The sequence below is a fragment of the Eublepharis macularius genome, chromosome 5 (assembly GCF_028583425.1).
Source record: "Eublepharis macularius isolate TG4126 chromosome 5, MPM_Emac_v1.0, whole genome shotgun sequence".
Classification (NCBI taxonomy): domain Eukaryota; kingdom Metazoa; phylum Chordata; class Lepidosauria; order Squamata; family Eublepharidae; genus Eublepharis; species Eublepharis macularius.
The window spans coordinates 78,214,829-78,240,495 of NC_072794.1; the positions used below are offsets into that span (position 1 = coordinate 78,214,829).

The 25,667-nt window shown below is 40.5% G+C and overlaps 1 protein-coding gene across 1 annotated transcript in view; it reads left to right on the top strand.

The window, feature by feature from the left end:
* The window catches only part of KANK4 (KN motif and ankyrin repeat domains 4), a 54,542-nt gene that overhangs the window by 23,528 nt on the left and 5,347 nt on the right, over positions 1–25,667 (top strand). The window contains exons 4-10 of the mRNA XM_054980566.1: positions 5,754–5,830; positions 7,594–9,618; positions 14,882–14,993; positions 18,199–18,426; positions 19,363–19,450; positions 20,454–20,673; positions 24,688–24,830. Of these exons, the coding sequence (XP_054836541.1) occupies positions 5,815–5,830; positions 7,594–9,618; positions 14,882–14,993; positions 18,199–18,426; positions 19,363–19,450; positions 20,454–20,673; positions 24,688–24,830 (2,832 nt within the window). The 5' untranslated portion in view covers positions 5,754–5,814. The remainder of the gene's footprint in view (positions 1–5,753; positions 5,831–7,593; positions 9,619–14,881; positions 14,994–18,198; positions 18,427–19,362; positions 19,451–20,453; positions 20,674–24,687; positions 24,831–25,667) is intronic.

Below are 25,667 nucleotides of genomic sequence, written 5' to 3' on the forward strand. Positions count from 1 at the left end.
ATAGAGCAATATCCATTTTACTGCAAGCCTAGGTGTACCAGGTCTCCATCTTGAGCACATGCTCAGTTACCACCTATGGAGACACCCAACAACTTAAATCAAGGTAACAGATGATTTCTTAATGCTTGGAACTCCAGTAATTAAAAGCCTGTCCTTACTTACCATTAGGGATATGTATAGAGTTTAGGATTTAGACAAATGTATGTTATCACCTTTCTTTTATTTCCTACTTATTCCATAGTGTTCACATATTCTGTGTGTGCCTTTATATTCTTATTAAACTTTACATTTTCAATCTAGCTAGTCTGTAACCTAAGGTAAAGGCCCTGTTCAGATCATGTGTACCAAGAGCAGAAGGGGAAGGGGGCAGCAGTTGACCACACTCTACTAGCACACTATCCAGAGTGGGAGGCAGGGGTGATGCAACCACCAAACAGAGCCTTTAAATGCCAAAGCTACAGATGCTGCCTGAGCTCAAGTGGAATGTGCCTTAATAATGGTGGCGGTGATACACAGAGGGGGAGAGAGAATTGGAGAGAACAAAAAACTTTGCTAAGCAGGTGAACAAGGGCGGTTACATAGTTTTCTCACTCCCATGTGAGCAGAAACAAGTGTTTGTGAGACCCATTTCCTCACATGAGCAATATACAACATAGCCAGTCTCTCAGAGAGGCAAATGCCATCAAGAAAATGCTGTCTTTTGCCCCCTATCATCGGTAGAGGCCCAGGTCAGAGTGAAACTCTCCTCTACTCATCTTGGCTGGTGGCTGGAACTTGGGACTCAGACACAATATACTATATTATTTATGAGGTAGTGGTGTTCATCCCTAGACCGGCTACATGGTGTATTCTACCTCAATTTCAGCTGGTTAAGATGATTTTGTACTCTGCCATCCTTTAAGCATAATAATATAACAGCAGGCCAAAACTTTACCTCAGAAACCTTTTATGTTTATTTGACTTGAGGTGGGATAGAGGGAGAGAGAGAAACATGGAAGAGTTTGAGGCAATAAGGAAGAAGGGGAGGAAGGAAAATCTTAACTGCCTCTAGTGTTAGTGTTCCAAATGGAATTCCAGCCAGGAACTGTCTCTTCCCATTTCAGCTATAGTCAAAGCTTTCTTCCAGCTCACATCAATTAGGTTGCATTGTTCTTGGGTCTCTAGACTTTACAGCAATTAAAGGCTTCCAGAGGTTTGACTGCAGGAAAGCTGAGAGGTAGATGTGGGAAACTGATTTATTCCAGGTTAAATACTGAGAAAAAAGGATTTGATCGGCACCACTCTTTGAATAAATGCCTTATTTTCCTCTTTTTTCCTTTTCAACCCAAGTCTGCAATCTTTCTCTATATTCCATTTTCATATGTGCTTATGGGAGGGAAGGTGGCATGGTATAGCCTAATTTGGTTAGATCTCGGAAGCTAAGCAGGGTTAGTACTTGGATGGGAGACCACCAAGGAAGACTCTGCGGAGGAAGGCAGTGGCAAACCACCTCTGTTTCTCACTTGCTTTGAAAGCCCCAGCAGGGGTCACCATAAGTTAGTGGTGACTTGATGGCACTTTACATACGTGTTTATATTCTTACTTGATCCGCTATCCTAAACTGTGTTGACTGGCTACTGAAGTGTTATTGACACAGTTCTCAAAGCATTTCTGATCCAACTTGCTATTGGTAGTCGTGTGACCCTCTTTTTTTGGCTAGGGTTCTTACACCTTTAATAGTGGCATAATAGGCAACTTTTCAGCAGCTTTACTTCATAATATCTCCATGCATAAATTTGCCTACACAAGACTTACTTCTTCTATTTTACTAGACAGATTAGGAAGGCTTCCCCTTATTGTTCTGACTTAAGAACATTTTTAATAGAGACAAATCAAAAATGTAATGGAATCTTAAATATGGCCAAAGGGCCAAAACACATGGTATGAGTTGCCAAAAACAGTTGCAAGAAAGGGAGATCAAACAGGACCAGGCTGCACCAGTGGAGAGGGGAAATCTTTCCCTGTAAAATCTCCCTGTCTGGAAAGAATCCTTTAAACTCCAGGAGGAGAAAAAGACAGGCTGCTGTAAGGGACTTGATTTTTTCACTACTATGGCTAAAAAAAGGCTGGGGACAGTAGACTTCTTGGTATGGAAACGGTGTTGAGATAAGACATATATACCTTCCTTTTCTCTCATCACATCAACAACCCTTTGAAAAAGGATAGGCTGAGACAGAATGACTGATCCACGGTTGTCCAGCAAACATGTAAAGTGGGATCTGAACTAGGGACTTCCAGATCCTAGTTTGATACTCTAACCACTATACCACACTGGTTCTCACCCCTGGTTTCTCAGTGTCTTGGAACTGTTCCAGATCTGCCCCCTTCACTTGATTTTGCCAGCTTGGTTTCTCTAGACTTGGAACCAACTAAACACAACGTTGGCTGGGATTGTTTTGGACCTAAAATACCTACTGGGATGTAAGCCTTGGAATCAACGTAGAGTCAGTTTTGATACTATCTTTAGGATCAGAATGTTAATGTGAAATCCATAGACATTTCTGTTTCAGAACAATCATATAAGGCATTGTTTGCCTCTTCATAATATACTTCTTTCTTTCCCGCAATACATTTGTTATTGTACTGCCACTGATGTATAGTTAATTATTGGCTGTCTTTTATATAATCCTGTTTTTGAAAAGACGCACAATACTCTGCTTTGTTTGAATATGTACTCTCTGTCAGTGATGCCAAATAATATAGAAAGCATAACTAATTTTTTTCTCAGTATGACCTTTAGACATGTCCTATACTTTGCATGTCTGAACATGAATTATACTTCCATCCTTCAGTGCTATCTTAATGAAAACTTGTATTCACTTTTAAAGGAAGGTCACTGGTCAGCTGCTCAACTTTTCTAGGAGCAGGAAAATACACATTTTGCCAGTGTAATTTTTGACTTTTTCAGGAGTGCTACAAGAGCTTCCTAGAAAGAAAAGGCTTGCCTTGGTTCCTTTTTTTTCTTTTTGATTTGGCTTCTGGGAGGACATGAAGGTAACCTGAAAAAAATGCTTGTCATTTAACTCTAATAATGAAATGCTAAATGAAATTGCTGCAATGCAGTTGGAAATGATAGGCGGTATCAGAAAGCTGTTGCAATACCCCTTAATGAGATTGCATTAATATGCCATCCCACTGGAGAGAAACGATCTTTGTTTCATAACCTCAGTTTCAATGTTCCTAATCAATCAAAAGCTCTTTTCCCACAGTGAATTTTGCAAGCATTAGTCTTAGTGATTTAGGTATCATGGTGTTAACACAGTTTAGTGTGGCACTGATAGGAGTTTCTCTGTAATCAGTTTCCTTAAAGATCCTTTGAGTCAGTGCAAAAATACGACATTTATCTACTGAAGTCTATACACCTCAAAGTTTAAAGCAAAAATTGCATCATGACTGCAAACGGTACTGCAGGGAAATTTAAATGATAATAATTCTGTATCTAATAACAGTCTTCATCGGTTCTGAATATGTCCTTCCTATATGCACAGCATTCTCATGATGTACAGATGTATCCATTAAAATTATACGTGGTTTTGTGTTGTCTGCCTAGTAATTAAACAAGGAGCTTCCATGATAGTGTTGCAACTCTGCATGTTTCTGCTTATATATAGTTATGGATTCTAAGAGCACTCTTAGTGAGAGAACTACTAACCTTTAACTAGTCTTTATAAAGCTTTGTAGTAATTACTGGCTAGTATAGAGCTTGTTCACATACTATGGCCAAGGTTATAGTATGCGGTAAAGCATGATGCATATGTTCCTAGATTAGTGTCATTGCTGGCTCCCCATGGCACTGGAGTCCATGCCTCTTTGTTATCCATGACTGGATTACAGAAACCATATGGAACTACTTTCCACATGATCCACCTGCTGCATATGACTGTGTTCAAATTTTGCAATAATGCTAAGAGGTACAGCCACATTAATGACGCTTATCATGTCCAAATCTGTTTGGAAACCAGATCGAGAAGTGACATTTTTGTCAAGTTATAGTGCCAAGATTTCTTTCAATCTAAGTATCAGTCCCATCAGCATGTTAGGAATTTTTTTTGTTCCAATTTGTATCACCTTATCAACAGTGAAATTAATTTGCCATGCTGTTGCCCACTCCCCTAGTTTGGAGAGATCCCCCTGCAGTTTTTCACTATACACCTTGGTTTTCACTATACTGAATAATTGGGTATCATCTGCAAACTTGGCTACTCGTCTGCTCACCCCCAGTTCCAAATTGTATCCTGGGTATCACTCTCATCTCTTATTGGGAATAAGAAATATTAAAAATATTAAATAATTGACAATTTTCTGCTCTTTAAAGGTCCCTATATTATGCTACTTGTGAGAGCTTCACTATATCTAATGGCAGACCTAACTCCAGTGACAACCTGTCATACCCATAATTAGTTTATACCCTTGCTTTTTATGTGGAAATGCTGTAGTATGCAATATATTAATTATAAGCCACATTTCAGATCACAGGAATCAGTGTTTTCCAATACTTAATGTGATGAGACATTGCCTCAAGTTGCATACAATGAACTTTTCTCTCTGACTCTTTCCAAACCTTCAGTGTCATAATTTCCTGCAGCACTAGAATTGTCTTAGTAATGAAAAAAGACCTCTTAGAGATACAGGCCCCCAAATGCTTACTAGATAAGTAACAGTGAAATCCTAAGCAGGGTTACTCCAGTCTAAGCCTGTTGATTTCAGTGGGCTTAGACTGGAGTAACTCTGTTTAGGATTTGACTGTAAGGACAATAATTTCATTTCATATGGACAGAAATTGTCTAATAGCATTCAGTTTAAAGATAAATAAGTTTTTGTAGGGCAGGGGTCCCCAACTTGGTTCCCACCAACTGTTTTTAGAATGTGGGCAGGACTTTTTCAATTTCTTCTGTTTATGATATGCTAATAGTGGCTTTATGTAAAAAACTTCATCGGTGAATAGCAGAGTGATATTCTCATTATACAGTGGGACTTACTTCTGACTAAACACAATTGAGCTGTATAACTAAAATGGTTAATGTACCTAACTGGGACTTCTATTGAAGTCATCAAATCTTCTCCGTTTGAATGCATTTTTATAATTCAAGTGAAGCTGATAAGCACATTAAATGAAATTCTAGTCTCTTTTCAAAAATAATTTATGTTCCTATCAAAATCAGGCCAGAATTGCTCTCTTACTGTACACCTGTGCAAGGAGCAATCACCAGCTCTTCAGCACCAATGGTGATCATTACAAGTTATAGGGCAGGTTAAACATGGATGGGCTAATGTAAAGGGGATAGCCAGGAGAAGCAGCCTTTTTGTGAGTTAAATGCATGCAAAATGAAGACGGATACTGCCAGATGAGAGTTTCTTAGCTAGCTCAATTCGTATATTTTGTGTGTATACAAGAAAATATTTTTAAACAATATGTTAGTTTTAAAAGGCATCCTTTTAATAAGAGCTTCTGCTTAAATGTTGAAAAGCTACTATCAGAGTTATGCGTAACCTCACTCCATGACAATTTGTGGCTGGCTCTGCTTCCCACGGCAGCCATTCTGTGGTTGTTTCTACCACCCTCTGTCAAAATTCCAAAGTTGGCCACAGGCTCAAAAAGGTGAGGACCCCTGCTTTAGGGAATAAGAAATGCATATAAAAAGAATATTAGAAAGAAATACGACATTTGGTTCTTGAAATAACCCCAACAATATAATTCATTATATTCTTTTTAGGGTAAGCTGAATTTCCTCAGGTGATGGCTTGACATCAACAGATTGGGCAAAATTCTCCACAATGGAGAGTATGAATGGTATGGTACTAATTTAATTTGAGATTTTTTTTTAAAAAAAACTGTCATTGTTAACTTAAAACCCCACATTTTCTTATGTTTTTCTAGTTAGTTTGTTAGACATTTTTTAAGCAGGTGGCTTCAAAATTTGCATATGTATAATGACAGAAATGGTTGATTACTGCAGCACATGGGATGTTTCTAAACACTTGGCTTTACTGAGAATCTAAAAGTGGTTCCTGCTACCTTGGGGACAGGTCATGGTTCACTGGCAGTGCACATGTGGCTCCTAGCTTTAGTTCCTGGCATCTCTGATCACAAGGATCTTGAATAGCAGGAGCTGGGGGAGGGGGGATCTGTCTCTCTGAGTCAGTGCAGGGCCAGTCAGTTCTACCAGCTTGAAGGAAAATGGAACAATGAGACTGGTCCATACATTCATACATTTTTAGGCAAATTCACAATTTTTAAAATTTAGATATCCACGCTGATATACAGAAACTATAGAGTGGGCCATAGTTCTGCTTGATAGGATTTATTTATTTATTTATTTAAAGTTTTATACCACCTCTTCTTTGAACAAGGCCCAGAGCAGTTTACGGCATTAAAAACAATAATAAATATTACATTAAAACAAAAAAAATATCACATGCACTTTTTAAGTCATTCACAAGAAGTTATCTGTGTTTCCAAGGTACCAGTAGTGTTCCAATACTCATTCTTCTGGTTTAGTAAAAGATAATGGGACCATGCTGTCTGATATATTCTTAAAGGTATTTTATATTTTAAAAAAACAACAAGAGAGATGCCCACCGAGCTCTTCAGTTGTTTCTTTGCTGGAGCAGGTGTGTGTGTATCTTCAAACACTGACCTGGTTCTAAAGTCAGATATTCTGAAGAATATCTTAGCTACACTAAGTATAATGGTAAGGATTTATATATCATTTTATACAGTTCTTTTTAAAAGAAAATTTGTAGTGCAGCCTACAATTGCTGTCATTTACATAATTGCCCATTCAAATGATGATTTAGTGAATTCCTGATGACTTTCGATGGTACAATTACATGATTCAGTCCCAGAAAAGAATATTATACATTCATACATGCCTCTTTGGGACCGTATCTGCAAGCTGACTCTGCAGAGATGTCTCAGATGATAAATTGCCATCCACACTTTCTTCCTTTTGCCTTGTGGATGGAGGCAAACTGTACAGTGATTTAATGAAACTGTCCTGTAGTTGTACCTGAAGCTACATCCAGCATTTCACTACAAAATTATGCATAGTGATAAAGACTGGTGTTCAGCATTGCTGCAGTGGATTCATGCTGTTGCAGCCTTAGAGACAATGTAGGACAGGGCAGTGGGGGTGGGGGGAAGCAGAGCAACATTTTAGCTTCATCACAAGAAGACTGCAGTGGTGTGAACCAAAATGCACTTAAATACCTAATACCTGCACGGTGAATTACTTTGCAGACACTGTTATGCATGCCCATGGGAGGGCAAGTTTCTGTGTTGGGCTTTCTGTCCTTTCCCGCTTGTCCTTAGCATGTGTGTTCAGCTACATTCCAACTGCATTGCATTGGCTATTACACAGGACAAGATGCTTGGAATGCGTAACTTGTCACACCATGGTCCTCTCATTGATTCAAAATTGAATTTTTAGCTATCATTGTTAGCTTCCCTTTACAGCAGAAAGATGAGATAAAATAATGAAACATTCTATGTGACCAGCAAGATAGTAGCCCTGTTTTTTATTATTATTATTATTTTTAAATTATTTATTTCAGCAGGTGACTTGTCATCAAAAAGAGAAGAAGATCCACCCCAGAGTCCCTATTCTGTTGAAACACCATATGGCTTCCATTTAGATCTTGACTTCCTGAAGTATGTTGATGACATTGAGAAAGGAAATACTATTAAGCGGATTCCAATTCACAGGAAGGCAAAGCATCCAAAATTCAGCACTCTGCCTCGGAATTTCAGCCTTCCAGAAAATGGATCCAAGGCCTATTCCGCACCCCAAAGTAGAAGCTTTCTCACACAGAGGAAGGCCTCCTTAGGGACAGAGGAAAGTACCCTCCTTGTAACATCCACAGACTCATCACCATCTTCAGACTGTCTAAATGAGCCAAGTTACAGGAAAAAAGACTTTTTGATAGAGACCATCAAACAAGATTCTGTTACTCTTGAAGAGGAAACTAGTAAAGGTAGAGGGAGGCCTCAGCTGCTGAGGACATCAAGTATGCCTGCCACACTTCCACCAGTCCAAAATTCAGAGCAAGTAGTTCAGCTAGCAGCAGGCTCTCCACGATTAGAACTTTTGCAATCTGTGGATGGAGAGGGGTTAGAATTGCATTTTACTCCTACAAAAGAATCATTGGAATTAGATAGCTCAAGTGGTTCTTCATTAATGGTCTCTGAAAACCTAAGAAATTTGAAACCACCAAACAATAAGGTAGCCTATGCATGTCAGAAACATACAGGTCAAGAGGAAGCTATTCCTGTGCTAGATAAACAAGAAGCAGAGATTTCTAAGGAGAGAATACAACCAAAAGCTCTGTGGCAAAGCCAGTGTTTCATATCTGAAGAATGGCTTATAGTTACTGAAAGTGCAGAGGAAGAAAGTAGTGTAAGAGAGACAAATAACTGTCTGCAGTTAGTCCAAAGTGAACTAGATTCTTCTGGAACTTTGGAATACATGCGTGAAAGCCAGTCTCAGGAAGAAATGGAACTGAATATATGTGAGAGTGTTCCAGAGGTACTTGAGGAGGAGGATGGCAGCAGTCTTGGTACTAGTGAGATGGGGGCAGCCTTGCACCTTGAGTCTTTGACTGATGAAGAACCTAGCAAAATAATGGTCTTGAAGCAACATATCGCCATTTTGGAAGAACAGCTAAATAACAAAACAGAGGAACTTGAGCAGATTCGTGTTGTTTTGAAACAGCAAGATAAAGAAATCAAGGCAAAGGAGAGAAGTATTGAGATGCTGGCAAGCTCCAAAGCTCAGCTGGAAGAGAAACTCTGTTGGGAGAGCACCAAAGACATTAAACCATCCATGCAGGTTAACAATGCCCTACAGTATCACGATGCTGCTGTGAATACTGAAATTGTGCATGAAAACGTAGTTAAAAGGGCACCTGACAAAGGGATCAATGGGATCATCGCCATACCTAAGGAATCTGTTGGATGTGATGCTCTTGGGGCTAATAATACGAATCTACAATTCAAGGAAATAAGTAAAGAGATTGTCAATGCAGACCATGAGAAGGCAAGCATTCCTGTTAGTGCTGGAGAGAAATGCAGCATATCTTCTGGGATGGAGCAGGGTGCTGATGGTTCCGTTCTTGAAATAAGGAACAATGAACTGAAGATTGATGAGCACATTGATAATAACAAATATCGGAATGTATTATATCAATGTGGCACACAGTTGTCTTCTGCTAATGTTCCAACTGTCAGAAGCTGTTCAGAAACAGAGTTTGTTGATGCAGAGGAAGGAGGAAATGAAACTGGTTTTGAAAAAGATTTTAAGCAAGATTTGAATGAGGAAGAGAGCCACCAAGAACCAATGGGTTCACCTTCAGATCCCTCCATAAGCCATTATGTTAAAAAAATCCAGGACCTTTTACAAGAACAGTGGATGTGCCTGGAACATGGCTATCCAGAACTGGCCAGTGCAATTAAGCAACCTGCCTCGAAGCTCAGTTCCATTCAGAATCAGCTTGTTAATTCCTTGAACTTGTTGCTCTCTGCCTACTCAACACCAAGGCCAACAGACAAGGAGAATTCCAACACACAGTATCAACAGTTGGGTAAATAGTACTGGCAGAGCCAGTCATCTTTTCTTTTACAGGGATATTAGCAAGGCTCGAATATAGATGGGATAGGCTGGGGGGTGGGGTGTACATTCTCTAGTGCCTTAGGGGTCAGCCTTGGCTGCAAGCCCATTTCTGTGATATAATCTGTGTCATTTTAGAAATAAAACAAATGTTTCTTTCATGACTCATATGATTGTTTGTATGGGATGAAGCCCATGGTAAAAGCTTTATCGCAGCCCAGATGAATGATGCTTGGGCCCTCAGCATTAGAAGTAACACTTAGTAATATTGAATGAATTGAATATGATTTAGTTTCCCTTTTTGGAAAAAAAATTTAAAAAGTTGGAAGCAGTTGAATCATATTCAATTCATTCAATATTACTAAGTGTAATATTACTAAGTGTAAATTTCACAAACATATTTTAGTTTCCCTTTTTGGAAAAAAAATTTAAAAAGTTGGAAGCAGTTGAAATATGTTTGTGAAATTTTCTTGCTGTTGACAAGGCTTCCCCACCCCCCCTAAAGGAATGAGTGGAAACAAAAATTCATATAAAAGTGTATGTCACAGGTAAGAGAGGTCATGTGGGGGCTTGTCTATTATTAGGGTTCCCAGGTGCCTGCTGGTGGTGGGGAAACTTTCAGGGGTTTGCACCCTTGCTGCCGATCTGCCCGCAATCAGTGGGAAGTTGCAAGCCACTCGGAGGTCACTTGCCACCTGTAGACACCCCAGGATCATGTGCAGCGTGCGCACTCCCAAGGAGCACGACGACATTACTCCCAGAAGTGACATCGTGCTGGTTGTGGGAGCGCTGTTGCACTTTGTGCAGCACCAGGAGGGTATAGGGACTTGGCAACCTATCTATCATAGACGTCTCCCCTAGGGGACATTTAGCCCCCCACCAACACCTCTCTCCCTCCTATTCCCTTCAGCTCTGGCTGCCACCACTCTGGTTTGGGAATTCAGCTAAGAAGGGCCCAGAGCACACACATACCCTTTCCCTTCATCATTCCTAACATCCCTCTACTGGTGAGTCTGTTGCCAGGTGACCAGTTGAGTTTGAAATGTGCGAACCCAGACAAAGTAAAACAAACCCCTTTATTAAACTGGCAGTTACATCACAGGTGGGAAAATAAATATTTGTGAGCAACAGTTTAACAGAGGACACATTTACAACAAGCAGGGCAAAATTAATGTATGAAGGAGTCATACAAAATTAATGTATGAAGAAAACAATAAAGACTCCTAATGCTGCTAACAGGCCCCTACTTTACCTGTTCCTTCCAGGTTCCAACCCACCCTCTTTGGGTGAAGGAACACCTTCTGCTGGTAGTGACCTCTCTGCCACTCAGCTTTTGAGAGAACACCTTCCCCCTTAAGGGGGGCTTTATATTATCTCTCACATGGCCAGCCTTGTTTGTGCCAATTGGCCTTCCTTTACCCCCCCAATTTCACTAGGCCCTGTCCCAGGCTTGGAGGATATCTGGGAAATATAGACCCAGAGGAAAATATCCAGTAAGGCCCTAGGCCTCCAAGTGGGAGAAAAAGTGGCTGTCTCAAGGCCTGTCGGTTATTCCACCAAAGAAAAGGCAGTAAATGGTTTGTAGCTCAGGGACTCAGATACATGACACTGTATAAGCCAAAAACATTGTTATAAAATCAGTAGAACCTAACATCTCCTAAATCAGAATCTGTATCAGAATAATACAATTTATTCCCCTTACACCATATCACTGTTAAATTATCGTCAAAAGTTATATGTTGCTTCTCCGGAGACCAGCTTGAGGTGGCTCACAAAGTAAAACGGAACAATAAAATCATATAAAGACCAATAATAAACAAGCCAGAGTTATAAAAACAGCATAAAATGGCATCCAGTAGTGTAAATTTATATCCATAGAACACTCCTCCAGACTAAAAACCTTTAAAAGATGGAACTCTTGTCAGAAAAGTGGGTAAAAAATATTATGGCCTATTGCCTAAAAGAGTAAGCTAGATGCCAGGCAAACTGCAAGGGCATTCCAAAGGCAATGCACCACCATTTAAAAAGCTCTGTATTGTAGTAGTTACCTACCTAACCTCTGTGGTCTGGGGCTCAGAGAGCAGAGTTTGAGAAGAGAATCTTAACTAGCAGGTTTCAAAGTATGGAAGGAGGTGTCCTTCAGACACCTCAGCCCCTGACTGTTTAGATCCTTAAAGGTAAGAACCAGCAGCATTTTGACATGTGCCCAGAAACGTATGTTCAGTCAGGGCAAATCTTTCAGCATAGGGATGATACTATCGTGCATCCAGTCCCTATGAATAGCCTAAACCAATTGAAGTTTCTGGACAGTTTTCAAAGGCAGCCCTCACGTAAAGTGCATCTCTGTAATCTAACCTGGGTATGATCAGAGGATAGGAGCCAAGCTACAAGTGATGAATTACACTTGAATGGCAAGTGAACAGACTCACGTGTATTCCTCCCTATTCACTTGCCATTCACTTGCGCACTACTTGACCACAAGTGATCAAGTGGAGCTCAAGTGAATGGCAAGTGAACAGGGAGGAATACACGTGAGTCTGTTCACTTGCCATTCAAGTGTAATTCGTCTTTTGTAGCTTGGCTCCAGGTAACCAGGGCCAGATTATACGAGAAGACCTGGTCCTCTAACCATAGGCCAAGATCTTTCAGCACCTCCAAACTACTAAACTGGTCTTTCAGGGAGAGTGCAACTCTCTCTACGACAGGCTGCCTCCTCAGTCTTTAAGCAGCTGGGTCATTGACCAACAGACACCTCAGTCTGTCAGAACTGAACTCTTTCCTCTCCACAAGACTTGGGGGAGGAAGTATAGGAGATGACAATCTAAGTCCTCAGTCTAATGAAGCTGTCATTGAAGTGCCTTTGCAACACCTCCAAAATTCATAGTATGTGATTCATTTGGAAAACATCAGATCCACTCTAAATCCCATCTGCTTGCATGATGCTTTACTTACTATTAGCCTTGTGTTAAACAATAATGGTGGCAGATTGAAGACATCGTTGGCCTCCAGTTTTACACTTTCTCAGGGCCAAGCTACACATGACGAATGACACTTGAACGGCAAGTGGATTGAGTGGAGGGCAAGTGAACAGGGAGAAATACACTTGCCATTCAAGTGTCATTCGTCATGTGTAGCTTGGCCCTCAGACAACACCTCCCAAAATAGGTCCTGGCTATATTCTTCCTTAACACATTCACCTTCCGTTTGCTATGCTTTCTCCTGGTTTCCATAGGTTTCAGGTTTCCCTTTACTTTTTCTCTGCTCCTAAGCAGTTTAGCTTGTTCTTCTTAGCTGGGCAATATTGACAAGGCATTCAGGCTCACATGGCATTAGAAGTATGATGGGAATGTGTTTCAGAGGCACATTTTTAAAAACAAAAACTCAGTCAAATCAATATTCTCTAAATCCAATATTTGAGCTCAGCAGGCTGAAGAATTTTGACTTACCTATGTGAATTTCGTTGAGTCATGTTTTCAAATTCATTACAATGTGGGCTAGTGATGAAGAGAAGGGATAACTTGTTGCTCTGCACTATAAAATCTCAGCATTTTTAAATTTCTAATTTAAATCACAGGAGTCCTCAATATGCAACATGCAGGAATGATTTAGTCACGTACCCCAGGTCAAATAATAGCACTTTCTGTACTACTGTGATTACTTTCTTTCCTGTAGCCTTCAGCCAAGCTAGACTCTCACTTTAGAGTAGAAGGGGATTCTTTTCAATTCCCTATCCTGTGCTTTTATTGGTGGTGAAAAGTGCCATCTAGTTCCAGGTGACTTATGGTGACCCCATAGAGTTTTCAAGGCAAGAGACATTCAGAGGTGTTGCCTGCCTTTGCCTAATGCCCTTGGTGGTCTCCTATCCCATTTTTCAAGGAGCTCAAGAGTGTTGCTTTAGTTATACAAGATTATGAAATAAGTTAAGCTGCACACGGATAGTCTCTCTACACGAGACATCTTACACAGGGAGACACAATGTTAGCCAGGAAGCGTAGTTTAACCCTAACCTTAAGGCTCTGTCAATTTCACCTCTCTACACAAGGACAGTTTAAAAAGACAGAGACAACGCAGATCGCTCCTCAGAGTTTCTTAACTTCATCTTTGCCTCCCTGAAGGGGAAGCGAAATTGACAGAGCTTTGGGGAGGCATAGATGAAATTAACAAACCCTCTGAGGAGCGATCTCCGCCAACTTTATCTTTTTAAACTGCCCTCATGTAGAGAATTGAAAATTTAAACTACGTTTCCCAGCTAACATTGCATCTCCCTACATTTGAGCATTCCTGTGTAAGATGTGTCGTGTCGAGAGACTCTGAATTTTACAGTTGAGAGAAGGTTTGAATTTGACTTTCTGATATCCAGATCCAGCCATCAAACCACACTGCTGGTATGAGTTTTTACTTTTGCCTTGACTGGGCTGGGTAGGTAAACTCTTGAAGCTCTCGTAGAACATGATAGTAAAAATTATCCAGGAAATGATCATACAAGAAGAGATTTAAATGTGTAAGTGGAAGTTAAGATCACTATAATTTCTTCAACAGCAAATGTGTTCTGATAATGGTTGTTGGGGGTTTTCCGGGCTGTCTTGCCGTGGTCTTGGCATTGTAGTTCCTGTGGAATGCTAATGGCGGGAGGCTTCACTGTATCCCGAGGCGGTTCTTTTGCATATGGATTGGTGCTTGATGTGCTAATCTTCTCCACGGCAAGACAGCCCGGAAAACCCCCAACAACCATCGTTCTCCGGCCGTGAAAGCCTTCGACAATACATTGTTCTGATAATCTTGGTATTTCAAACATGGTATTTTAAGAATGCCTCAGGGGTTTTTGCTCTGATACTGGTAATTCTCCATTTAAATTACTTGATCATGGATACAAGAAATGCTGACCTGGTTCTTACATTATCACAATGGTGTGTTGTCTGCAGAAAAAATGGAGATGGCAGGTGGGAGCTCCACACACTTTACATCACATGTGTGTGTCTTACCACATGGGCCAGCAAGTGAAAAGTCTTCAAGTGTGTACTGCATCTTCTGTTCCCACGTAACTGTCTCATCTGGGATGGTGCCTCACATAGTTGTTTCATCCAGCTGCCACACTGCCACTATAATGCAAGCATGGGGGCTTAAGAACAGGATGCAGCTGTTTTTACCAGCTGCTGTGTCATTAAAAGTATGTGATGAAATTAAGGACAAACCATTCTAACAGTCTTGATATTTTGTGTTTTTAATATTTCTATTAGAGATCTCTCCAAGCACAAGTCTTAAATCTATTATGAAAAAGAAAAACACTGGTTTACATTCAGGAGGTAACAGCACCAAAAAGAACCTTCAATTTGTTGGGGTAAATGGTGGGTAAGCATCAATTAGAGACAAAAATGTATTTTCATGTATAGATTTAGCTTGTGTCAAGGGCTGACTTTCAATAGATCACAGCGAGGGAGCTGCTCTGCTACGTATGTATAATGTTACCATTACATGTATGCCAAACAAAATAAGAGAAGATAGTCCTAAGAAATAACAAATTGTCATAGCCTCATTTAAGCCTATTATATATTATATTCGAACATTGATAACACTTTTGTAAGGCTGGTAGGAAGCAACAGGGCACATGTAATTACCAGAAATGTTAGATTCTGTTGCACTGATATCAATGAATACTGAACGTCATTGTATGGAAAACAAAAAATCAGTACAAACTAACTTGTCACTGAGTCAGGCATAGATAGCCACACTACAAGTCTTAACTAATCTGTAAGTTGATTCTTTCCTTATGAATTTCTGTGGAGAGAACCAGAGTGTCATTTATGTAGAATTTGTGCAGAACTTCTCTCTCACCCTCTCTTACCCAAGAGTGCTATTTTTGAGGTGGTGATTTCCAGAAATTTTTACTCAAGGAATTCATGAATGGAAATTTCAGTAGCACACATTTCAAATAACTGTTCCCACAGTTGGCTTTAAGGTAAGGCAACCTTAGCGCACTCTTAGGATTCCAAATACCTAAGAGGTCACATACCCTGTCACCTTGGGGAGGAAAGTAATTTAGTTTTAAGTAGGATAAGTGGGGGACCTGCAAGAACTTGTGGGGGGCATCTCATCTCTTCCTACACCATGTCCTCTTTCCCTTCACTTCCCCCTATAGGTTCTCCCCTTTTCCTGCTTCCTTTTCTCCTTCCCACCCGCTTTTGTCTGTCTCCCTGTTTTCACCTTTCCCCCTTCTACCCCAGGCAGCCTCTCCTCTCTGGCCCAGTTGCATGGAGGGGAACCTGCAATGACTTGCAGTGGGTACTTCACTTTTCCCTGTGTCCCCTTCCCCACACTATTTCCTCTTTCTCGCTTCCTGGCAGCCCCCATATGCTCACCTTTCTCGATTTTCCTCTCTCCTTCAAACCCACTGAACAACTTACCTTTCATCTGTCCCCCATCTTCATCTTAATTTTAATTAATTAATTAATTTCATTTATATTTCATTTATATACTGTCTTTCTCCACACTGAGGACCCAAAGCAGTATATATAATTCTCCTTGCCTCCATATTATCCTCACAACAACCATGAGAGGTAGGTTAGGCTGAGAGTGTGTGACTGGATCAAAGCCATCCACTGAGTTTCTACATTAAAGTGGTGATTCAAACCTGGGTATCCTACATCCTCCTCTGAGAAGGGGGTGGGGTGGGGCTGCTGTTGAGCAGTAGCAAGTAGTCAGGCTTAGATGAGTGATACAAGTCACGTGGTATCAAGTCTCCTGGTGGTTGCTTCTGAGTCTGGCCCCAATGAGTCCTACCTCAAAGACCAAAATAGTATTGGAAAGAACTCTGCCCCTTCCCTCTATCTTTTCCTGACAGAAACCAAGCCTGGAATACTGACCTATTACTTGGTTGCCTAGCAACAGCCACTGAGGGCATCTGGTTAAAGCAACCGGAGCTCCTTTAATTATTTTTGTTGTTTTTTTTTAAACCCCAATGTACTTTTCTAGATTTCAGATTTTTCTGCAAACCTGGGACATTGTTCAGGTGTGTAGGATGATCTGTCTTATCTGTTTATGGCTCTACTCTCCAGATTTAACTATCCACAGATCAGGGACACTTTGTTATTAGTATGTAAGATTACTCAACTTTATATCTCCCCCATAAAGTCAACTTTCACAGTTCATCTCTCCCCAAAGGCTCAGCCCCCTCCCCAGCCCACTACTAGGCTCCTCTTCTTGCCCTCCCACCTACCTGTGCATCTTGCTTTGGCCATGCACATGCACTCTTACCACCTGCAGTCACAGCTATCCGCACCACCTACACACCTTTCCCTAATGGTGCTGGGTCGTGGGTGCAGTTGTTAATTGGAGAATCCACTAAAAGCTAATTAATCACATGAATCTGGGTATGCAATTCACAGAATAAGAGAATTAGCAATCTATGAGCAATTTGAACAATTTCAAGTGGAAACTACTATTTTTACTAGATGAATCCACACATGGCAGATGAACTGTCTGGGGATTGCATCTTGTCCTGACATAATGGTGGAGAAGCAATCCTGGGGCCGACACAAGCCTAAAGATGCTAGCACAAAAAGGGCTTCTAATATAATTATGCTACTTTGATATGTGATGTTAGTATGGCAGGAGATGAGGTTTTCCTGTTGATGGATTGATTCGCTTACTGCATTGTCAGGCATCTGATGAAGAGAACTGTGATTCTTGAAAGCTTATGCTACAGTAAAGTTGGTTAGTCTTAAGGTGCTACTGGACTATTTTCAATTTTGCATTGTCAGAGATGCTCTTGATAGAAAAGGATTGTAAGGGTTATTGTCCTGGAAACACTAGTTGTTCATTTTGGCTGGGGCATGGGAAGATCCCAAAAAGTTTCAGAAAGTCCTTGACAGGTGTATATTGCAACTTGTACATTGCTGTCTCCTCAGGAAATGTATTTAATTGCATGTTATTCTGCACACAACCCATGATTTGATGCAAGATATAGTTTCTCTGTACCTCTGACTGCATAGAGCCTTGGAACTCAAGGACTCCAGAGGTCATGGCTTTCAGCCAGGTGGGCGTGTTGGACTAACAATCTCAACCACTAAGCCTGACATCTGAGTTCTTCCATTCTTGTTATATTGGAGACTAAGAACCTGGAATTTTTGGAAATACTTCAAATGTTCTCAGTGATTTTTTTAAAAATATGCCAGCACAAAGTTTATTTCAAGTAGGAATTAAAGTAGGAATCTGTAAAGCAGTTCAGCTATGAAAACATAATTAAGTTCAAAGTGTTTTGATAACTGAGTGGTTATTCTGTCATTTCACTTTGAAAATGCAGTAAGGTTGTAGTACTTTCGTTGTGTGAGAAAGCAAGCATCATATCCGTAGTAGATGTTATTGAGACCACTAGTCCTATAAGAGGCCAGTACCTAGCATCATAGTTTTGTGAGTGATTCTTTGTCTCCTGGAAAACAGAAGGTGAAAACCTCATAGCTTTTGCATCTAGCATTTCATGTTTGGGGGCCATCAGTTTTGCTTGCATCTCTCTGGTTAAGCAGATGGAAAGCTGAATGACACTTAGTTCTTCCCTCAGTTATGAAACTACATCCAGTGAAGATTCAAGTTGTGATGAAAGCTCATCAGAAGGAAATTCAGATAGTGGTCCTGAGAGGAAGTATGGCAGTGAAGAGTGCAAACGGGAAGAAGGCAATGGAGGTGAACAAACAGCATCTGGTCTTTCACAGTACATGAGGACAGAAGTTGCTGATTCAGAAGAACTAGAGAGAACTACAAGAGAAAGTACACAGCACAAGACAGAGAGGTAATAAGAACTGCAATGGCAAACTAAGAGCAGAACCACAAGTGACAAGAGGCACAGATTGGACACTTGTCAGCTTCCCTCAAGTTTTGATGGGAAATGTAGGCAGCTTGGCGGAATGTTGGACAAGTGACAGTTGAAAAGTCCATTGGACAGCAGTCAGAGAGCTTTTGTCACTTGTGGTTCTGCTCTAAAGTGTTCGTATCAACATGTACAGTTACCATAGTCAGCTTTTCCAGGTTATACTAAAAGGCTTGCCAGATGTATTAATATATATTGAGGTAAACAAAATATATTTTTGTGGTGGATTTCTTATTTGCAAAACGTGTGCTATGTGTTTGTGGTACGTTAGCTAGGCTGTTGAATTGTAATATGCCCCCCCAAAAAAATGAACACTGTATTCCTGGTGTATCTTTTGGACAGCTGCATTATACCAGTCAAAACAGGCAATAAGCGTGATTGGAGAGGGTGATATATGGCTTTGAGTCACATGGGCTTGCCCCCTGCAGAGATATTGCCGTCATTTTGTAACTCACCAGTGGACAAGTCATTTTTGTGGAGGTGGGAGACTTTTTGCCAGATGGACTTCTTTGATAAGCTGGGTATGACCTATGAGCCATACCCTTGACAAATTGAATACATAGCAGAAAGAAAAATAATAAGCCAAGACTAGCTTAATTGTGTTTTTAAAATCTGTGTTGTATTGTGACTAGTGCTTTTAAAATATGCCCTTTCTAAGGAAGTCTGTAGCCACAAAGAGACAATGTGGATCTATCTGAATGTGGATCTGCTCCCTGTTGTCAGTCAGTTGTACTATGGGAATTAATGGTATGGCAGAAGCACAATGAATTCTTCACTCTAAAGCGTTCTTCCCAATCCAAATGTATTAGTGGTTATTTATTTCTTACAATGAATCCATAATGATTTGTTCAATTTCAGATTTAAACCCTCTGCTGATTTTCTGAAAGGATGTCAAATCTTGAGCAAAAACCTGTCAGAAATAAGGACCACAAAGGACAAATTTTTGGTACTCTTTTTTACAGTTGCATGCTAACTGGTTTTCTCTTTAAACTTAAGAAACTAATCCTGTCTCAATTACTATTGCTCATGCTCATAGACATGCTTTAGAATCCTTCAAATTTGAAGTTGTTGATTACATTTTCATCCCATCTTTCTTTTCCGGAGCTCTGGGTGGCATATATTGTTCTTCCTTCCTTTATTTTATCCTCACAACAACCCTATGAAATAGGTTAGGCTGAGAGCGTATGTGTGGGCCAAAATCATTCCTTATGCTTAGGAAGATTGTAGTCAGTTTAGAGGCAGTTCATGAGGTGGTTTGCAGGTTACAGCTACCACCACAGAGTGCCACAGTAGGAGGAAGGAGATTTGGTACCTTTGCATCAGAAAGTGTACATGTGCAGAGCTACCATGTGAATGGATAGCTGAAACGAATGCTGGCAGGCAATGTAATCATCTGCACCCATGCTAAGTACTGTTGTTCTATTCAGCAGCTGTGTGCTTGCAGAGTCCTGTGGGAATAGTCCCTCACTACCTCCTGATGCTTTTTAGAAAAGACACCAAATTTGTGTCTTCCTTCAACATCATTTAGTGGTGGTAGGTATAGTCCTTCCAGTGAACCAACAACACAATCTGCCTGGAGTGTGTTCTCATACCTCTCTACCCTTTCAGTAACCTGTGCTGGATACTGTAGCAGCAGTTCTCAGTACGATTTAGGGCAAGTTCACATGTGTGTCTATCAGTCAAGTCCAACATATAGTAATAACTTATGTTGAGAAATAGTCATCATCACACATAAGACCAAATACTACAGACATTTGTATTACCCCACATCACCTCAAACACAGTGAAATGCAGTTCACACTTGAGTTAGAGAGTTATGGGGTTGGACACTTTAAGAGCTTGCTCATTCCTTATGTGGTAGTTTGGATGGCCAGTAGTTTGGATGGGAGTCAAAAGCACAAAAACATTATTAAACCACTTTAGAAGATTCTCATTGTTGGTCTTTCTAGAGGCATATTTTAAGCACCATTTGCCAGGAGTGGTTCCGAGTCTCAAGCAGGAAATCCTCCAGCCCTGAAATTGTTGCAGCTTACCTCCAAGAAGTTGAGGCAGTTCATCCGCAGTTACAGAATATAATTGTAAATTTAGCAGATGGGAATGGAAATACAGCACTTCATTATAGTGTTTCTCATTCCAACTTTCAAATTGTGAAGCTGCTTTTAGAGACAGGTAAGAATTGTTTATTTGTTTGGGGGGAGGTTGAAAGCTGAAAATTAATTCCGTTTGCTGTGTTTTCAGTGCTCTCCTTGATACTGCCTTTTTATTCTTGCTGCCCAACCCAGTTCTTATTTTCTTTTGCCTTGATTTCTGCACTCTTGTCTCTGGCCTTGCTTCATGATCATTATGTTATCCACTCTGCATTCTTCTAAGATATTCTGCCTTGCCTGATGCACATAGACCACAACAAGGGATCCTTTCACTTCTCTCTGATACTGTCCACACTACTCCTCATTGAATTCAACTGTACTCTCCTTACTTTTGTCCTTTTCTCACTATATCTGTATCTAAGGGCCAGTTCATGCAACCAAAGAGTTTTATGTTGGGATGTTTAAATCTGATTGTATGAGGTAAGTTGTAAATGACTCCCTGAGTTTTTGGAGGTGTGCCTCTCTTAGTCATAGTTTACAGTTGATCACATGCCAACATGCATGCAGGCAAGTGCACTAGTGGCAACTTAGAGGATGAAATGGCCTCACTTGCTTCAGTTTGGAAGTCACAATCAGTTCCTGCAATTAACACTTGGTTCAACAAGATATGGGATTTTCTAATAATGGAAAAAATAACAGAAAAGGTATACCTACAGAAAAACTCCACTGATACTTCGAATTTTTATGTTAAGTGGGAGCCTTTCCTCAAATTTCTTTCTAAAAATGATCTACTTTTAACAAAGCTACCTTACCGAGATGTTATTGATATGGAAATGTGGGGTTTGTGGTGACCTTTTGTGTAGATTGTTATATTATTATTAATATCTCTACTGTTAAGATTGTTCTGTTTGTTACATATTTAAAGTAAGTGTTAATGGTTAATTGTATAGATACTGACAAATTTGTACTGATCTTTGGTTTTAATTTGAGTATATTTTTGTTTTGTTTGATGATAGCTGTTAATGTTAATAAAATTATTAAAATTAAAAAAGAGGATGAAATGGCCCACTGATACAGACTAGGCTGCCAATATCTCATGTTGTATTCACATTCAAATTTTGAGCCATAGACTTTTAAGACTGTAATAGTAAACTAGAACTTTGTACCAAAAACTGCATTCTAAATTAATGAACAGTTAGGTCAGATGTGAAAGAGTAAAACATTCCGCTGAGATTTTATCCAGTAAACATGCATGTGCTTTCCATCAAGAAGAAAGAAGTTCTTTGACTTCTTTGTTGGCATGACAACTTGTAAAATGTTAGAAAAATGGCATATTATCATACGTGTCTATAAACCGATTGTTGTGCTACAATAAGCTGCCCCAGAATATTGAAACAAGGTTGTTTTGTTTTCTTGGTAAATGCCTCCAGGCAACTATACTCAAAACTATATACTGAATTTAAATACTAACTCATTTTAAGTCTAAGAAAGAAAGAAAATAATAGCATTCCCTGGAGTGTTAGCAATGATGCAAACCATAAGGATCCTGTAGTCTCTGCTCTCACTGGCAGCAGTTCTCCAGAGTCCCAAGCAGAGGTCTTTCCAAACTCCTGAGATCTTTCATTTGGAGAAGCTTGAGACTGAGAGCGGAACTACAAGTGACAAAAGGCACAGACTGGACACTTGTCAGCTTCCCTCAAGTTTTGATGGGAAATGTAGGCATCCTAGTCTTGCAGCCTGGCTCTCTGACTGCTGTCCAATGGACTTTTCAACTGTCATTTGTCCAACATTCCGCCAAGCTGCCTACATTTCCCATCAAAACTTGAGGGAAGCTGGCAAGTGTCCAATCTGTGCCTTTTGTCACTTGTAGTTCTGCTGTGAGACTGGAACTTAATATGTGCAACGTTTGCGCTCTGTGTGCTTTCTCCTAATGTTTCCTCTGTTTGGTTCATCTGTTTCCCCCCTTTGCACTCCTACCTTTGGTGCAACAACCTCTGTCATTCAAGTCATGACAACCAATATGTGGTGCCCAGAAACACAAGAGCCTTGATGGATTAGACCAGCAATCCATCTAGTTAACATCAAGTCTCATAAGTGCTGACCCAGTTACTCTGGACTGCTCACAGCAGGGCACAGAAGCTAAGGCCTTCTCCTGATGTTGCCTCCTGGCACTGTTACTCAGAGATTTACTGCCTCTGAATGTAGAGGTTTCCTTTAGTCACCATGGCTAGTAGCCACTGATGGACCTATTCTCTATGAGTCTGTCTAATTTGTTTTAAAGCTGTCTATGGCCATCACTACATCTTCTGGCAGCAAATTCCACATTTTAATCACTCGTTGTATAAAAAAGTATTTCCTTTTGTTCATCCTGAATCTGCTGGCCATCAACTTCATTAGATGCCCCCAAGTTCTAGTATTTGGGGACAGACATTCTTTATACCTATGCATAATTTTATAAACCAATATCATGCCCCCTTAAGTCATATCTTTTCTAAAATGAAAAGTTTCATACTCATGTTAAAGGGGCTCCAACCCCATAATCATTTTAGTGCCCTCTTTGGTTCTTTTTCCATCTTTGCAATATCCTTTTTGTGAGATGGTGACTAGAACTGCACACAGTATTCCAAATGAGCCATGTTTCAGACTAAGCCAGATACAATGGCCGTCCACATGCTGTTAAAGCGATGAGCTACTTACTGAATGCTGGCGTTTTTTTTCACAGATTCCAGGTGCCTCCGATTTCAAAGCGGAAGCAGGCAGTTTGACTTCCGTGTGTTCAGCATCCTTTACGCAGCACAGGAAAGAGTGGGAAATCCCATTCTCACAAAAGACGCTGAACAAACAAAAGCAAAACTGCCTACTTCCTCTTTGAAATCGGAGGCATCTGGAATCTGTGAAAAAACCCGCCAGCATTCAGTAAGTAGCCCGTCGCTTTAACAGCATGTGGAAACGGCCATAGTATGTTACCCTTCTTTCTGTGAAGTAAGGAAGCACATGTGCCCGTTTCCATTTCTAGTGGTTTACCTATATAATTTATACCTATATATAATATATATAAACAGATTCACACTTATCAATAATGGGGTAGGAGCCCCCCATAGTTTGCTTATGAAAGATATACACGGATATACATCATCCTTCCTTCCCATGACATTCCCAGTAAGTAGGGATTGCCTTTTATGCTAGGATGACAATGAAATGAGTCCAGATCCCATGTTTTTGCCATTCATTTATTTTGAGTTTTTGGTTTCCTTCCCCTTCTTTTTTGGTGGTGGCACCTCACCTTTGAAGGCTCTCTCCATTGAGACTTGCCTGGCACTTACCATATTGTCTTTTAAGTAGGGCTACCAACCTCCAGGTGGGACCTGGAGTTCTCCTGACACTACAATTGATTTTCTGATTAGAGACATTAGTTCCCCCTGGAGGAAATGGCAGCTTCAAAGGGTAGACTCTATAGCATCAAATCCCTGCTGAACTCTCCTCACACCCCCCTGCCCAAGTCTCTAGAAATTTCTTAAGCCAGAGTTGGCAACCTCAGTTCTTGGTGTCAGATCAAAACATTTTTAACCAGGCTTTTAACTAAGGGGCTTTTGTCCTTTTAGCTGTTGTATGGTCTGCTTCTAGTCTGTGTGTGTCTGTATGCCATCAAGTCACAGCCAACTTACGGAGACCCCATAGGGTTTTCAAAGCAAGAGATATTCATTAAGAGGTGGCTTGATATTACCTGCATCTGCATAGCATCCCTGGCTTTCCTTGGTAGTCTCCCATCCAGGTACTGTACCATCCAGGTACAGGGCCGGCCATGCGTAACTTCCAAGATCTGATGAGATCGGGCTACCTGGACCATCCAGGTCAGGGTACTTCTGGTCTGAAGTATCTTTTATGAATTTTTAAAATGTCCCTGTTTTGTTTTTGTATTGAAAATTTATGATAATGTTATTGTATTGTTTTGCTTATAAGTAGCCTCAAGGAGGTTTGTAGAGAGGCAGCATACAAATTCCCTAAACGAACAAATAAAACAAAAATATTGCTTCTCTTGTTTTGTACTTACTCAACTGCCATTAGACTTATACATATGAAAGATACGTGTTTTTAGGTGATTGTGATGTAAACCATCAGAATAAGGCTGGGTATACAGCAGTAATGATCACACCACTAGCATCGGCAGAGACTGGTGAAGAGATGGAGGTGGTCACAAAGCTGTTGAAAGAAGGCAATGTTAACATAAGGGCAAGTCAGGTATGTTACCGTTATTTATTCTTTATTTATTATCACCTTAGTAGCATATGAATCACTATACATTGAATCCAGTGACCCCCCCCCCCTGTGCTAAGTGAGGAACCTGCCTCCTAGGGAAGAAGCCTCCATTCAAGTAAGGTTACATCCACCAGAGAATGCTTCCTTACTTAGCAGAAAGGAATTGTTAGATCCAATCCTGTATTTTTATTTTTCAGAGCTGATGCTGGTTAGTAAGCCTGAGGTCCTAGAAGGTCTTGCATCCCCTTGTTTGATGGGGTACTGCTCTCTCTCTCTCAGCCAGGAGTCTAGGAGTTGTGCTGGAATTCTGCATTATTATTAGAGAAAACGGGTCAACTTGGTGGCAAAACCTGCTTTATTCCATTTCCACTTAGTTGGAAGGTTGCCCCTATTTGGACTCACCCAGTCCAGCTACACTAATCGATGCTACAGTAATCTTGAAGCTGGACTATTGTCATATACTCTCCTTGTGGCTGCACTTAAAGACAATTTGCAAACTTCATCTGGTGCATAATGTGGCCTCTTGTTCCCTATAAAGTCCTTTGTGTCACCTCTGCCAGTTTGCTCCTTTGTGGCAGTTATGTTCTGCAGATGAGGGCCTGTAGAAGGTATTATCTTGCAGGCAGGTAAAGACAGCGGCTACCTGCTCCAGAGCATTTTCTGTAGCAGCCCTTAGCTTGTAGCAAATTTATCCTGAATCTGTCAGAAGGGATCCCACTTTGCTAATCTTTAGGAGACTTTTCAGAGTCAAATTGTTCAGACAGACTTTCTCATAAATTTTATTTGGTTTGTGGGCCAGGTTTCAGGGTTGGTCTTTGT